The 17,619-nt window shown below is 47.0% G+C and overlaps 1 protein-coding gene across 1 annotated transcript in view; it reads right to left on the bottom strand.

Annotated features, from left to right (window-relative positions):
- Nucleotides 1–17,365, bottom strand: part of DSG4 (desmoglein 4) — a gene marked incomplete at both ends in the record, with an annotated part of 43,641 nt that extends 26,276 nt beyond the window's left edge. Inside the window, 2 exons of the mRNA XM_080683448.1 lie at nt 1,646–1,681; nt 17,318–17,365. Coding sequence (XP_080539574.1) covers nt 1,646–1,681; nt 17,318–17,365 — 84 coding nt within the window. The remainder of the gene's footprint in view (nt 1–1,645; nt 1,682–17,317) is intronic.
- Between the last annotated feature and the right edge of the window lie 254 nt (nt 17,366–17,619).

Here is a 17,619-nt window from a genome sequence, read left to right as displayed (position 1 = left end):
ATGTTACATTGGATAATATGGTGTATGTATATAGTCTTTCTTCTTTCAGTCTGTCCACTGATTAGCAGACATTGGTCCAAAGCATCTACGGAAATATTTGGCTTATACCAAAGGTCCTTGGTATTTGGCCCGGTCCAAAAGCATTCATGGGGGTGTCTAAGTGGACCCATCTACCTTCCCCCACGTGCCAATGCCAGCTAGGCTACCAAGGCAAGAGGGTTATTATTGGCAATGAAGCCACAACATAGTGATTGGACTAATAACACACGATAATATTTTATGTATTAATCCCGTAAACCAACAGCATACATAAGTGTTAGGGGCTGTTTGAACCCAGGAGTGCTTCCTCAGCTTGGACAGGGCCACCTATCAAGGTCCCGTTGGCATGGACCACACATGCTCAGTGATGTTTAGGGTAGGACCACATTGTAAGGAGCACTTGGTGTGGACAGATGTGTCTGTGGCTATGGTGGGCAGGACCCAATGCTTCAGTAGGTAGGGACCTTGCCCACCTCCCCCTTCAGGGAGCTCTGACCAGGCTTTCTGGTCTGCAGAGCTTAACAGCTTGCGGCTGTGCCAGGGGAGTGCATTCCTGGGAGGTTGTGCTGGTGAGTGTACTTGACTCAAAGAGAGGAAGGATGCTTCCTTTCTGTGGGTAAGGACACCACTCTGGCTATGAATCCAAATAGATTATTGCAGGTGAGAAGAATGTTTTAACTGAAAGGATGGTAACCACCATAACCCCATGGACACCTATGTGGAGTCTCAATACTGGCTATGTGTTTTCATCGTCTCTGCTTGCTGTGTGTTTTTATCGTCTTAATTGCTGTTGTTGGAGGTGTTTAAGAGTTTTACTAGTACACTATTAAAGACTTTAGAAATGTTACTACATGCATGCACATTTTCGTGTACATGTATAAACATGCACACACACACACACATATATTTTTGTAACTCTTTATGTACTTGTTGAGACACAGATAATTGTATGTTTGTTTTAGCCAAGGCTTCATTTAATTACCACTTTGGGGGGAGGCGCTGCTCCACGCGATGGAGCTTGTACTTTCAGGAACCAAAGCTTTTACATTTTTCTCCATTTTGATGCAGCTTCCTCTAGTGTCCCACCTATTGTCTCTTTTGTCAACAGAGATTACACAGTAATTACATTTTCTTCAATTATTTGATATTATCAGAATGAAAATGTAACGGCTGTAATAAAATAAAGTCCTCCCAGAGAAAATAGCTTTACTTTCCGAGCCCCACTCTGAATGGCCCTGGGTTCTGTTGTTTTATTTAGTTGTGATTACAGATCTGTTTGCTTTTGTACTTTTCCTCATTGATTGACCATACAATTATGCTAATGTAATTGTCTAAAACTCCTCTTCCCATTCTAACGTGTCACTTTGCTTTTTTGCTTTGCCTTAGGTTGGGAAACATAAACAAGCTTCTAGTAAAGTTAGAGAAGCAGGAGTTACTGTGATGCTGACCTGTCACACACATTGCCTGGAAGCATGGGCATTTAAAATCATGGGCTGCAAATATCGCTGTTTTCAAATATTCTGATTTTTGATATATTATGCCTTACATGACTCCGTTTTGCTTTCCATTCTAAATTGAGAAGGTAGTTTTAATAATTATACTTTACCTCAACAATAAATTCACTGTTTACTTCCAGCGCCACCTGTTATAGAAGACACAGCATTAGCATACATTTGCATAGTTTAAAGGAAGTCGAGTCATGAAATTATTGACAACGTTCTCTGATTAATTCATTCCTTAAATACACATTTTGCTAGTGATATGGAATAAACATGGGTAATACAAAATTAATAATACAGGTTTTTCTCCACAAAAGCTTTTAAACTTTTAAGGAAGCAAATACATAACTACGGGAAAGTTAGGATATGTGCTTCAACAGAGGCACCCAAACTCACTGGATAGCTTGAGTGGAAGGAAAAGCAGACAACTCAAGTTATCCAGTGCATTTCAGGAAGGCCTCAGAGGAGAGCGGGGGTGTGAAAGGGGGTCTGCAGGATGAAGCTACTTTGGTAAGAGAAATTGATGGAGGGAAATTTTTCAGCCAGAATAAATCATGAACACAGGTGTAAGGGAACTAAGTTTCCGAGGATATTCCAGGAATGGGAAATCATAGTATTAGCTGGAAAGAAGAGGAAATAGTGAAGAGACACGGGAGACAAGGTTAGGAATGTCAGTTTGGAGGCAGATCATGAAGTGCTTTCTATACCAAACTAGGGAGTGTGGGCTTCATTGAATAAAATACGGGGATTGACAATAACACCGTTTTAAAAACACATCGTTGATATGAAGGGAAGGTGATGAGGGAAAAGTACTTGAAGTCAAGACACTAAAGAATGAGCAATTGCTGGGTAAGACACAGTTAGAAAATGAACATAGGGCTGACTGGAAAGGAGAGAGGATGGAGACATTTCCAAGGAACCAATAGGACTTGTAGATTGTGGGTACAAGGGGAGGACGTAACTTAAGTTGGCTTATTGGGACAATGGGGGACTTGTAATAATCAGAGAATTCAACAGGAGAGGGTCACTGCAGGGAGATGATGCCGAGGTTTTAATTAATTAATTAATTAATTAGTTAATTTTATTGCTTCTAAAATTTGGGAGAGACATAAAAGATGAAGAAGTGGAAATTTATCTAAACAGGAGTGCTATTTAAAGTTGCAGGAGGTGAGGATATTCCATTAAAACGTTTAAGAAGATCAATAAAGTAGGCAGAGAACAGACTTTTAGAAGAAATGCTTATAATTGTGCAGGGGACAGAAGAAAGAAGTCTAAGCAGAGAATAGAGAGGGCGAGGGACCAGGTTTGTGGGTGCAGAGCAGATTTTGTCCACACGAAAAGGTCAGAGGTGGCAGTGGTGGTGGCTGTGGTGGCTGTGGTGGTGGTTGTGGTGGAGGGTTGGTAAGCAAGCTGAATTCAGGAAGAAGAGATGCAGATGGAGAAGTAGCCAGAGAGAGGCGGGATGAGTAGCACGCAGGAATAAGAAGTTAGCTGAAGAGGAACTATTTCATGGTTCGTGTCTCGTAGCAAAGTCAAGGAGATTGGGAACTGAGAGGTCCTGGGAGTTCACGCAGGCGATCAGTGCGAGCTTTTGCAGGTGGCATCAGTCCGATTGCAGGAGTCAAGGAACACGTTGAGAAAGTGGAAATAGCAACCATACGTAACGTTTTCAAGTTAGGAGTTAAAAGACGTGAGAGATCTGATGCAATTTGAGGAGTTAATTAAAATCAAGACATATTTTTTCAGGTTGGGGAACCATGATCAAATATACAGTCCCCAGGGAGAGGAAAAGGGGTTTGTGGAGAAAGAATGGTAGGTGGAGATGAGAGAAAGGGAGGGGCGGCGGAGGCAGAAGTCAAGGAGTTACAAGTGCAATCTAAGAGAGAATAGGAATGGTTAATCACAGGTGCAGGGAAGCGGGAGGTGAACACACGATACAGGTAATGCATTGTGGGGTTGTGCACCCGGACCCTGTATGATTGTGTTGACCAGTGTCATCCCAACAAATGCAATAAGAGGGAAACAATAAAGTGCGAGGAAGAGCCCTGATATGAAGACAATCTCTTCCTCTGAAACAAAGGCCAGAAAGACACCGCGAAGAGAGAAAACCGTTGTGAGGTGTAAGAGCAGGATAATTTTTTACACAGCTTTTCAGAATTGGAGTGAGCAGGGATGGGGAAGGCGGGGGTGGAGGAGACTGTCAAGAGAGGAACGACAGGAAACCAACAAAATGCCACGAATCAGAGAGGAGCAGTGGGCTCACCCAGCATTCCTGAGTGAGGGAACACTTGAGCACAGAAAATTAGAAATAGAGAAAATAATCTATTATCCCATTGTGGATGGCCAGTTTGAGGACCCGCTGGCTTGGGAAGTCTGTCCTGTCCCTTTTCTAGTGGAGCTTGGCGACCTGCTGTGCGAGGAGAGGAATGTGAGGGCTGTCAGGGAGCTGGAGGTTGCTATCAAGGTAGAGTGGGGACTGGGGAGGGGATGAGATACTACTGCGAACTCCCGAGAGCCAGGAAGCTGAGTAGAAGCAGGGAACTCCAGTGAGCTGAGAGGAGGGAGACACTGGGCCAGGTGGAGTGGGTGCAAAGCAGATTTCGCAGATGTAGGAGAGGGTGAAGGGTATGGGTGGGGATTTGGAAGGACAGCTGAGTCCAGAGAAGGGGGAAAACCAGCGATGAGAAAGGTGGCATTAGGGCCCAGTGATTCCACTTAACTCTTTTTCTCCCTCATGTGCACTTTTATTAGATGTTAGTAAAATAGCTACACCGGGAAAGAAATTCCATATTTAATAGGCGGTGGTCTTATTTGGTGGCATAGGGTGTTCTATTTCATAGTAAATATTGCCTTTGGGGTTTAGATAGTCTTTCGGTTAGAAAAGTAGATGATTCTGGAAAGTATAAGGAAAAGTAAAAATCACATAGAATCTGACCACTTGGAGATCATCATTGTTAATATTTGGAGAAATTTAGAATTTGTCTTTTTCAAAAACACATACTTAGACAAATTATGATTTGTTAATCCCAAATAAATGATATTATACACACAATTTAGTAATCTTTTCCACTCAGTTATTATCATGGTTAAGTTTCATGTCAAGGGAAGTTACATGTAGACATCATACATTAAAAATTTTTTTTTGTTTTTGTGTCTCCTGAGGACATGTTTTTCCATTGCTTTGAGACAGTCGAAGGGAGGGAGGGGGATATAGATGGGTAGATAGACAGATAGACAGGTTTGGGAGAGGAGAACCAGCTCAACACCTCAGCAGAATGACTTAAGCAAAGACCATACATGTAGAAGCTGCGTATCTAGTAAGTGATTCCTTTAAAACTATCTGTACACGTGTACCTTGGAAGTGCTTATGTATCCCAGGGCTATCCGTGCTCCTTTTAAGTTGGTGTATGGTTCTAAGTCAGATAATTTATATCTTGAAGTGGATATTCAGCCCTAAATTATAGATTAGCGTTATTGAAAGCAATGTGCTATAGACACAAATACTTTAGACTTGGGAGCAGAAGAACTGAGTATGAGTCTTGACTCAGTTTAGCAGATGTGACCTGGATCAATCCCCTACCCTCTCTCTGACTCAGGTTCTGATCTAAGTGGAGGAAAATGTGAAAGTACTACGTTTATAAAGAGGAAAGAAGAGTGACAGAAGAGTTTCCTCCGTGCATCAGAGGGGGTATGCACAGCACATCCTAATACAGGAGAGTACCGGTCAGTCACTGTGAAAGCTTGGTACTGGCCTCAGCACTTCCAGAGGGAGCGGGGGGTGGGGGGGATGGAGGAGGAGGAATGGAGGGATGGGTGGAAAGGGCGCAGGGAATATAGTCTGTGATAGTGTGATAACTGCATGGTGACAGACGGTTACTAGACTCGGTGTGGTGAGCACATCGTCAATTATATAAATGCTAAATCACTATGTTGCACAATGAAACGAATATAATATTGTATGCCAACTATACTTTAATAAAAATAATAATTAAATGCTTCTGCCTTGAAGGGAAAATAAAAGAAAAAAGAAATTAACCACATCAAACAGATCAGTGCTCAGTTGGGAAGAATAAAGGAAGTGCGTTGAGTTCCTTTGACCTGACTGCTGTCCTCGCTACAGAACCCGTGTGAACGGAAGGCTAGCAACCTCCATCCAGCCCTGAGGTTCCCCGTGTCTGAGCTCTTTTCCGTCCTGTCCCTGTCACTGCCCCAGGGTTTTCTCAGGTGGGGGGTTGCAGTGCTATGCCAGGGTTTGCCCAGCAGACGGATGTGGTGCCTGAGGGAGCCTGTGTGGTACATTCTGGCATTCCTGCGTTCTGCTTAGCCAGCCCTACCGATGAGGGTGCCAGCAGCCCCGCCCTCCACACCGCCTCCCTCTCTGCAGGTCTCACTGGGGACACGGGGCCCCATGAAGCCAGGAGCCCGGTGAGGAGGCGCCACGTTCCAGGAAACGCCTGGGAACGGGTGTTGGGACGCAGCTTGGGGACATCACCTTCCGAAGGTGCACCCGGCGTAGCGGCACGAACCTCCGTTAAACTGCAGAATAGCGACGGTTCCTGGGTAAATGCGGACAGTCCTTGCCTTTCAAAGTCACCTTTCAGAGCTTATTCAGCCGCCTACCATCCGAGGAGGGGCCCCGCCTGCGAGCCCGGCTGAAACACAGCAGGACACGGGCTGACCGGCAGCGGTGGACACTGGAGGGAGGCAGAGGCCCCGCAGGCCAGGGAGCGGGATTCGCCCCGAGATGCTGGACCCTGAGTGGGTCCAGCCTCCGTGGCCTCGCTGGGGAGAGGGTCCCCTGTCCTCCTTTTCCTGTGGGTGTCTGTACACTGAACTGCATTAACCACAGTCACTGCAAAGGGCCTTCCCTGTGGGTGTCCTTACACTGAACTGCATTAACCACAGTCACTGCAACAGGACCTTCCCTGTGGGTGTCCTTACACTGAACTGCATTAACCACAGTCACTGCAAAGGGCCTTCCCTGTGGGTGTCCTTACACTGAACTGCATTAACCACAGTCACTGCAACAGGACCTTCCCTGTGGGTGTCCTTACACTGAACGGCATTAACTACAGTCACTGCAACAGGACCTTCCCTGTGGGTGTCCTTACACTGAACTGCATTGATTACAGTCACTGCAACAGGACCTTCCCTGTGGGTGTCCTTACACTGAACTGCCTTAACCACAGTCACTGCAACAGGACCTTCCCTGTGGGTGTCCTTGCACTGAACTGCATTAACCACAGTCACTGCAATAGGACCTTCCCTGTGGGTGTCCGTACACTGAACTGCATTAACTACAGTCACTGCAACAGGACCTTCCCTGTGGGTGTCCTTACACTGAACTGCATTAACTACAGTCACTGCAACAGGACCTTCCCTGTGGGTGTCCTTACACTGAGCTGCATTAACCACAGTCACTGCAACAGGACCTTCCCTGTGGGTGTCCTTACACTGAACTGTATTACCTACAATCACTGCACCAGGACCTTCCCTGTGGGTGTCCTTACACTGAACTGCATTAACTACAGTCACTGCAACAGGACCTTCCCTGTGGGTGTCCTTACACTGAACTGCATTAACCACAGTCACTGCAACAGGACCTTCCCTGTGGGTGTCCTTATACTGAACTGTATTACCTACAATCACTGCACCAGGACCTTCCCTGTGGGTGTCCTTACACTGAACTGCATTAACTACAGTCACTGCAACAGGACCTTCCCTGTGGGTGTCCTTACACTGAACTGCATTAACCACAGTCACTGCAACAGGGCCTTCCCTGTGGGTGTCCTTACACTGAACTGCATTAACTACAGTCACTGCACCAGGACCTTCCCTGTGGGTGTCCTTACACTGAGCTGCATTAACCACAGTCACTGCAACAGGACCTTCCCTGTGGGTGTCCTTACACTGAACTGCATTAACCACAGTCACTGCACCAGGACCTTCCCTGTGGGTGTCCTTACACTGAACTGCATTAACCACAGTCACTGCAACAGGACCTTCCCTGTGGGTGTCCTTACACTGAACTGCATTAACTACAGTCACTGCAATAGGACCTTCCCTGTGGGTGTCCTTACACTGAACTGCATTAACCACAGTCACTGCAACAGGACCTTCCCTGTGGGTGTCCTTACACTGAACTGCATTAACTACAGTCACTGCAACAGGACCTTCCCTGTGGGTGTCCTTACACTGAACTGCCTTAACTACAGTCACTGCACCAGGACCTTCCCTGTGGGTGTCCTTACACTGAACTGCATTAACTACAGTCACTGCACCAGGACCTTCCCTGTGGGTGTCCTTACACTGAACTGCATTAACCACAGTCACTGCACCAGGACCTTCACTGTGGGTGTCCTTACACTGAACTGCCTTAACTACAGTCACTGCACCAGGACCTTCCCTGTGGGTGTCCTTACGCTGAACTGCATTGACTACAGTCACTGCAACAGGACCTTCCCTGTGGGTGTCCTTACACTGAACTGCATTAACCACAGTCACTGCACCAGGACCTTCCCTGTGGGTGTCCTTACACTGAACTGCCTTAACTACAGTCACTGCAACAGGACCTTCCCTGTGGGTGTCCTTACACTGAACTGCATTAACCACAGTCACTGCACCAGGACCTTCCCTGTGGGTGTCCTTACACTGAACTGCATTAACTACAGTCACTGCAACAGGACCTTCCCTGTGGGTGTCCTTACACTGAACTGCATTAACTACAGTCACTGCAACAGGACCTGCCCTGTGGGTGTCCTTACACTGAGCTGCATTAACCACAGTCACTGCAACAGGACCTTCCCTGTGGGTGTCCTTACACTGAACTGTATTACCTACAATCACTGCACCAGGACCTTCCCTGTGGGTGTCCTTACACTGAACTGCATTAACTACAGTCACTGCAACAGGACCTTCCCTGTGGGTGTCCTTACACTGAACTGCATTAACCACAGTCACTGCAACAGGACCTTCCCTGTGGGTGTCCTTATACTGAACTGTATTACCTACAATCACTGCACCAGGACCTTCCCTGTGGGTGTCCTTACACTGAACTGCATTAACTACAGTCACTGCAACAGGACCTTCCCTGTGGGTGTCCTTACACTGAACTGCATTAACCACAGTCACTGCAACAGGGCCTTCCCTGTGGGTGTCCTTACACTGAACTGCATTAACTACAGTCACTGCACCAGGACCTTCCCTGTGGGTGTCCTTACACTGAGCTGCATTAACCACAGTCACTGCAACAGGACCTTCCCTGTGGGTGTCCTTACACTGAACTGCATTAACCACAGTCACTGCACCAGGACCTTCCCTGTGGGTGTCCTTACACTGAACTGCATTAACCACAGTCACTGCAACAGGACCTTCCCTGTGGGTGTCCTTACACTGAACTGCATTAACTACAGTCACTGCAATAGGACCTTCCCTGTGGGTGTCCTTACACTGAACTGCATTAACCACAGTCACTGCAACAGGACCTTCCCTGTGGGTGTCCTTACACTGAACTGCATTAACTACAGTCACTGCAACAGGACCTTCCCTGTGGGTGTCCTTACACTGAACTGCCTTAACTACAGTCACTGCACCAGGACCTTCCCTGTGGGTGTCCTTACACTGAACTGCATTAACTACAGTCACTGCACCAGGACCTTCCCTGTGGGTGTCCTTACACTGAACTGCATTAACCACAGTCACTGCACCAGGACCTTCACTGTGGGTGTCCTTACACTGAACTGCCTTAACTACAGTCACTGCACCAGGACCTTCCCTGTGGGTGTCCTTACGCTGAACTGCATTGACTACAGTCACTGCAACAGGACCTTCCCTGTGGGTGTCCTTACACTGAACTGCATTAACCACAGTCACTGCACCAGGACCTTCCCTGTGGGTGTCCTTACACTGAACTGCCTTAACTACAGTCACTGCAACAGGACCTTCCCTGTGGGTGTCCTTACACTGAACTGCATTAACCACAGTCACTGCACCAGGACCTTCCCTGTGGGTGTCCTTACACTGAACTGCATTAACTACAGTCACTGCAACAGGACCTTCCCTGTGGGTGTCCTTACACTGAACTGCATTAACTACAGTCACTGCAACAGGACCTTCCCTGTGGGTGTCCTTACACTGAGCTGCATTAACCACAGTCACTGCAACAGGACCTTCCCTGTGGGTGTCCTTACACTGAACTGTATTACCTACAATCACTGCACCAGGACCTTCCCTGTGGGTGTCCTTACACTGAACTGCATTAACTACAGTCACTGCAACAGGACCTTCCCTGTGGGTGTCCTTACACTGAACTGCATTAACCACAGTCACTGCAACAGGACCTTCCCTGTGGGTGTCCTTATACTGAACTGTATTACCTACAATCACTGCACCAGGACCTTCCCTGTGGGTGTCCTTACACTGAACTGCATTAACTACAGTCACTGCAACAGGACCTTCCCTGTGGGTGTCCTTACACTGAACTGCATTAACCACAGTCACTGCAACAGGGCCTTCCCTGTGGGTGTCCTTACACTGAACTGCATTAACTACAGTCACTGCACCAGGACCTTCCCTGTGGGTGTCCTTACACTGAGCTGCATTAACCACAGTCACTGCAACAGGACCTTCCCTGTGGGTGTCCTTACACTGAACTGCATTAACCACAGTCACTGCACCAGGACCTTCCCTGTGGGTGTCCTTACACTGAACTGCATTAACCACAGTCACTGCAACAGGACCTTCCCTGTGGGTGTCCTTACACTGAACTGCATTAACTACAGTCACTGCAATAGGACCTTCCCTGTGGGTGTCCTTACACTGAACTGCATTAACCACAGTCACTGCAACAGGACCTTCCCTGTGGGTGTCCTTACACTGAACTGCATTAACTACAGTCACTGCAACAGGACCTTCCCTGTGGGTGTCCTTACACTGAACTGCCTTAACTACAGTCACTGCACCAGGACCTTCCCTGTGGGTGTCCTTACACTGAACTGCATTAACTACAGTCACTGCACCAGGACCTTCCCTGTGGGTGTCCTTACACTGAACTGCATTAACCACAGTCACTGCACCAGGACCTTCACTGTGGGTGTCCTTACACTGAACTGCCTTAACTACAGTCACTGCACCAGGACCTTCCCTGTGGGTGTCCTTACGCTGAACTGCATTGACTACAGTCACTGCAACAGGACCTTCCCTGTGGGTGTCCTTACACTGAACTGCATTAACCACAGTCACTGCACCAGGACCTTCCCTGTGGGTGTCCTTACACTGAACTGCCTTAACTACAGTCACTGCAACAGGACCTTCCCTGTGGGTGTCCTTACACTGAACTGCATTAACCACAGTCACTGCACCAGGACCTTCCCTGTGGGTGTCCTTACACTGAACTGCATTAACTACAGTCACTGCAACAGGACCTTCCCTGTGGGTGTCCTTACACTGAACTGCCTTAACCACAGTCACTGCACCAGGACCTTCCCTGTGGGTGTCCTTACACTGAACTGCCTTAACCACAGTCACTGCACCAGGACCTTCCCTGTGGGTGTCCTTACACTGAACTGCCTTAACTACAGTCACTGCAACAGGACCTTCCCTGTGGGTGTCCTTACACTGAACTGCCTTGACTACAGTCACTGCACCAGGACCTTCCCTGTGGGTGTCCTTACACTGAACTGCATTAACCACAGTCACTGCAACAGGACCTTCCCTGTGGGTGTCCTTACACTGAACTGCCTTAACCACAGTCACTGCACCAGGACCTTCCCTGTGGGTGTCCTTACACTGAACTGCCTTAACCACAGTCACTGCACCAGGACCTTCCCTGTGGGTGTCCTTACACTGAACTGCCTTAACTACAGTCACTGCAACAGGACCTTCCCTGTGGGTGTCCTTACACTGAACTGCCTTAACCACAGTCACTGCACCAGGACCTTCCCTGTGGGTGTCCTTACACTGAACTGCATTAACCACAGTCACTGCAACAGGACCTTCCCTGTGGGTGTCCTTACACTGAACTGCATTAACTACAGTCACTGCAATAGGACCTTCCCTGTGGGTGTCCTTACGCTGAACTGCATTAACCACAGTCACTGCACCAGGACCTTCCCTGTGGGTGTCCTTACACTGAACTGTATTAACTACAGTCACTGCAACTGGACCTTCCCTGTGGGTGTCCTTACACTGAACTGCATTAACTACAGTCACTGCACCAGGACCTTCCCTGTGGGTGTCCTTACACTGAACTGCCTTAACCACAGTCACTGCAACAGGACCTTTCCTGACCAAATGAAGTGCCCACACAGCTAACGTGTGTGCCTGTGCTCGTCTCAGAGAACGTGATGAAGGCTAGGGCGGAGCACCTGCCCAGGAGGAGCTGCCCGTGAAATGGGGAGGGGAGCAGACCAAGAAGAGAAGATCCTGGAGGCCGTGGACATTGCAGAAGGCGCGTGTGCAGGCGCAGCGGTGGCCCAGAGCCGTCCCTCTGGGCCGATGGAGAGCTCTGGACACGTGGCACTGGGGTCCTGTTCTGAGCTGTCTGCATCAGCTGGGCTTTGAAAATTTCTTTGTTTGTAAAACGGGACTGCTTCTATTTACTTCCAGGAGTGTGACGCGAGGGAAACAGCTCTGCTAACTGTAAAACTCTTGCTATGCGGCCTGGTGACCCGGGAATGCAGTGAGAGACGGATCCAGAGGTGTCCCCTCACCCCGCGGCGGAGGGAGGAGAACCAGCTCTTTGGCGTCTCCTTTTCAAGCCCTCAAGCTCACTTGAAGTTCACTGCCCACGTCAGAGTTGCTGTTAGCATGCAGGTGGCAAATACGGTGAAGTGACTTGGCAAGAAGGGCAGATTGGAAACAGCATCCATTCATTCACTCATTCATTCAAAAAATTTCACTCATAACATATTATGGGACGGGCACTGTCCTTTGTGTGCGAGGTAATTTCTGACCTGTGATGGTGTCTATGCATTCTACAGAGAATGAGGGCCAATATGCTTTAGCCATCCGCCTTTTGGCAAATTGCTGAAGTTTTTCGGGGCCTAACTTTCTTTTTTAATATTTCCTCCGAGAGAGAGAGGATGGTTTTACATGAGATATGTAGAATCTAAGTCATTACATGTGCTTATTGCAGTCTTAGAAGACATACTATTCTCTGACCTCCCGAGAGTATCTAACGTCGCAGCTACTGAACAGGCCTATTTCCATCTCCATGCCACCTTTTTGAAGTCAGTTTTCTCCATCATTTGCACCCCAGTACCTTATTAATAAGCACTTCTCTCCCGAATAAAACTTGTAAAAATGATTGAGCAAAGCCATCACCACCCTCATGGGGCTCTGGTGGACATGCCAAGTTCAGGCCTAATTATACCACCTTTGTGTGTAATTGAAGGTGTAGCCGGCAGTGGCATTTTCGCTGGTGAGCTGTGTAATTTTCGGTGTAGAAGGGAGGGCAGACGTTTCCCAGGCTGGGGATGCCAGGAAGTTTCACCGTCACTCCCTTCACACACCCTGCCCCCGAGCTGCTCTCCTGAGTGAGGACCCCCACCGCAGTCCTGCCTGGGGAGTAGGGAAACCCCAGGCTTACTGCTTTGGGAGGAGCTCCTCCCTGGAGGCTCAGGACTGGAAAGGAGCCGTGGACTATCTACTAATCAGCAAGAAGTGCTCTCAAAAAGCACCCCCTACAACGAGGAGAGGAAGGACGCACAGTGTCAGAGCAGCATTTTCATGCTACAGTTCTAGAAACAAATGTTATTGGCAGGACTGCCTTGAAGTTCTAGGGCAGCCGTGGGCAAACTACGGCCCGCGGGCCGGATCTGGCCCGTTCGGCTGTTCTATCCGGCCCACGGAGCCGAAAGAGCGGAGGGTTCTCTTGCTCTCCCCTCCGCTCCTTTACTTTGAATTTATATTAGTTCACACAAACACTCCATCCATGCTTTTGTTCCGGCCCTCCGGTCCAGTTTAAGAACCCATTGTGGCCCTCGAGTCAAAAAGTTTGCCCACTCCTGTTCTAGGGCCTGATATGGTAATAACACTGAGTATCTCTTGGCATACAAAGCTCTTTTAGTCCGTCATGCACTCTGCAGAGATTTGAAGGCCACACTATAAGTCTGTCCACTTGGTTTCAAATATGTGTTGTAATTCCTTAGTCACACCAACAAAGAAACACCAGAGGTGAGATTTGCTTCTGGATAACCTTTGGTGCGACGAGGACATCAGTAATGTCTGTAACAAGCAGTCTTGGAACCGATCATTTCATGCTATCGAAGGCATTCTGTTTCCTACAACCAAAACCCCACATCAGATAAGATTGTTTGTCATCAGCCTCCACTTCTAGAAATTTGCCTGAAAGTAAAATAAATAAATACAAATTTCTGTTTCACCTGTCAGAATCACCGTGTTTTATGTGAGAACTAACCTGATAAGTGGCTAGGTTTGTTCTAAATATGTTGGTCAATTTTGATACCTGTTTTCACCTTATAGTAGATAACATCTACTAGTAGATGTGTAGCCACCTACCTTCTTTACTTTCCAAGAATCAGAACATTTAATTGAAAGGTTAACATCTTACGCATAGCATGAATGATCACTATTTGTACACAAAACATCTTATCTGATAAAAGCTACGTGGCTGTTTGTATGATCTTATCAATGCAATGAAATACAAGCCTCTCATAGCTATTAACTGTTCTGCCTTAAGTGATTCCTTCCTAGTAAACTTACACAGTCCATAGCATTGCCTAAATCTTTAAGTTCTCCAGCCAAAGTTGTGAAAATATATGCGAGTCAGACCTGAACTTCTACACTACACAGCTATTCAATGGAGACCATTGTAGAGTCTCAGAGTTTCTGTCTGGGAAGAAACTTAGAAACAGGATGGATGTCTGACCACACATTCTCCCACTGGGCACAGGGAGGCCCCGAGGAGCTGGTGCCTTAGCCAAGGTTATGCAACCCCTTGAGGAGAATCTGTGACTTCCATCCGGAGCTTCTGAGTCTTGGTGTAGTGCTGACGGCACCTCACCACCCCAGTGTGGGTGACCGCCGAGGGACAGGAAGAACGCCCTTGGGAAGAAGGTGCTGAACGGCTCACGTGATAGAGCGAGATGCCTATTGTAGCTGAGAGCTGGGGTAGCTTTTATAGGTTCAGCCAGTCACAACCTTGTTTAAAGTGCTCTTTGTGGTTAAGATACAGATGACACAGAGCCGCCTGTCTCTGAGAGGCTGTCACACCCTCCCTGGGGTGAGCTGCAGTAATGCCCCAGAGAGCCTTTGATTTAGTTGATGAAAAAGGGGCCGAGCTGGAGTTCAGGAAATGGAAGACAAGCAGGAATGCCCCTTTTCTACAGCATCCACAAGAGCAGGCGTCCTCAAACTATGGCCCGCGGGCCACATGCGGCCCGCCGAGGACATTTATCCGGCCCGCCGGGTGCCGCTGCCTGTCCTGCTTAGCAGCCGACTCGTCCCGGGCCCGCAGTGCACATAGGAATTTGTTCATAGTTTTTTTTTTTTTAAACGATAGTCCGGTCCTCCAATGGTCTGAGGGACAGTGAACTGGCCCCCTGTTTAAAAAGTTTGAGGACCCCTACACAAGAGTATATTGATCCCCCTTACACATTCTTGCACTTGTCCCAATCTTGACACATGCTAGAAATCTCTACACCCTAATTGCAAAAATTATTAGTTGGTATCTTAAGAGATCTATTAGAATCATAAAAAGAGCTTAAGCCTATTACAGTTACCATGAGATATGAGACAGAAATACTTTAATATCTGTGGAAAGAAATTAAGTATCAAAACACTAAAATTATGAAGGAAAATAAATCCATACTACCAAAAAGAGATTCTATGAATCTGAAATATAATACCCTTTCAAGATCAAGGAAAAGAAAATTCACTCTTCAATCAAGTAATGTTGTCATAGAATATACCTGGGCAGAAAGGAATAGGAGGCAAAATTTAGTGCCCAGAAGTTGCCTCAAAAATCTTGATGCATACAATCCGTTTTCCTTACAGGAAACAAAAGGTTTATCCGAGTCAAAGCATGGAGGTACCCCATAGAAGTGCTGTAAGAGGTCTACGCTAATAGCTCTTCATTTCTATGAAAGATGGCATCAGATTCTTTCTGCTTCCTTAGTAATGCAAGGAAAGGATGATCCTTACAGCAGGGCAGTGCACTTCTATTTGTACGTTTTAGTTTGTCATTATTTTGCATAATGGTCTTGTTTAATAATACGTCTTCCGAGTTCAGAGAACGGAATGTTCTACCCCTGTTCCTTTGAAGCTTGGGCTGTGCACTGCTTTTGAAGTTCATAGACATGGACTCCAGAAGAATGGTACCTGCTGGACCAACTGGATGCGGTGTATTCCCATATCTGTCCAGCTTCAGCTCTCCTCTGCCTTTTTAGAACGGATGCTCAGATGTGTCCTGTATAACGCCTTCCTAACAGTAGGGTGGGAATCATTTTACAAACCCATGTCGTAGCACCACTGCCAACATTCCTGGGACACTGAGGTGCAGCCAACTCTAGGTAATTTGCCTTTATAGACTTTGAAAAAAATAGGTGCAATTTTCCAATAATTCACTTCTCTTATCTTTCCACTTATTTTTTAACTGTTATTTTAAACAAGGACTATGTTTCTTTCACCCTTTTGTGTCCAGCACCTACCACAGTACCGAACACAAAATCAGTGGTTAATAAATAGCTATTTATTAAGTAATGGACAAAAGAGAAATACATGGTGGACCTTAAAAATGCAAAGAAGGAAAAAGGAAACACATTTCTTGTGTCATGGTAAAATGAACCAAAAATGGGTAAATTTATGGATGGGATGAAAAACACAGGAATTTCTTCCTTGGTATATACGAGAAGGCAACTTGGAGATGGAAAAGTCAGGCTGAATTGTTCTGTCATTTGACCATCAATAGGCTTGAATCTAATCTAGCCTCGTTTAATTGGTCCTTTAAATAGAATTTCCTAATTGAATTGGCAATAGTTTGGCGAGTTGGCCAACCTCATCTTTGTTCCTCTAAGAGCTGGCACTAGGAGCCGCCTTCCTTCGTTTCAGGGCAGGGCACCCTGTAAGCATGATGCCTAAGGAGAAAGCACTTCATGCCTTGGGCACCCAGAGGTTGGAGGAAAGTAACATACAAAATGTCACATTACTTCAGAGAAATCGGTCTCTAACTGTTCCCTTCCTGGACTAGAGAAATGCTTTAATAATGCAGAAGGGGTTCCTTGCGGGTTGGTTTTCTCCTTTTTTCCCCCCCATTTCTGATTAGAAAAAATTTCACATGACTTAACTATTTCATAATCAGTTGCAATGTAATTCTGGCCTCGCTAACATTCTCCCACCTTGAAGGAAACGCACAGGGAAATAACTGTTTAAAAGAAATGGGCTGGATTCACTTTGCTTCCCTTCAAATTTAGGACCCATTTGCACCGGGGACTTTGACAGTCATCTGTCTGATGGAAGTGTAAGAACCATGCTTAGTAAAATATACTTAATAAAATAGGTGCATTACTTGATTGCTGATGATAAATTTTAGATTTGTTCTAGCCTTTAATCTGAATTAGAGGATGTCTTTGATTCTGTTTAAGGCTAATTCAGCCAGAGTCTCGCCCTGCTTCCCTATAGCATGTAGCCCCTCAAGCTTGGAGAGACCTCTGAAATCACCAGAGGCTGAAACTGTCTTTGCCGGCAGGATGGATGAATGGGTGAAATCCCATGTAGAACGCCCAGGGGACGGAGGAGACAAGGCGTCACATTCCACTTACCAGGAAAACGATCAAGAGGCGAATGTTCCTGAAGAGGAGCCAATCCATGCCTTCGGGTTGCTCTGCACACAAACCCCAGCGAGATCCGAGTTTAGTCCCAGTCCCCGGGCTCCTGGATCCAGCCCGCAGCAAGACGTGCCTGGAGATGCCCTTTAGGAAGGCATGGGGCTGCCGCTGCTCTCGGGCAGAGGAGTGAAGATGTTCTAGAATGACTCTGTCTCTCCACCCCAATTTCCACGGCTGGTCTGGAAGGCTGGCATTGTTTGGGCTCCGGGTAAGCACATGGACACACCTTGATTCTT

This window comes from Plecotus auritus (genome assembly GCF_963455305.1).
Source record: "Plecotus auritus genome assembly, chromosome: 8".
Classification (NCBI taxonomy): Eukaryota; Metazoa; Chordata; class Mammalia; order Chiroptera; family Vespertilionidae; genus Plecotus; species Plecotus auritus.
The sequence above is the reverse complement of the archived record's forward strand: the minus strand, read 5'-3'. Positions and strand labels throughout refer to the sequence as shown.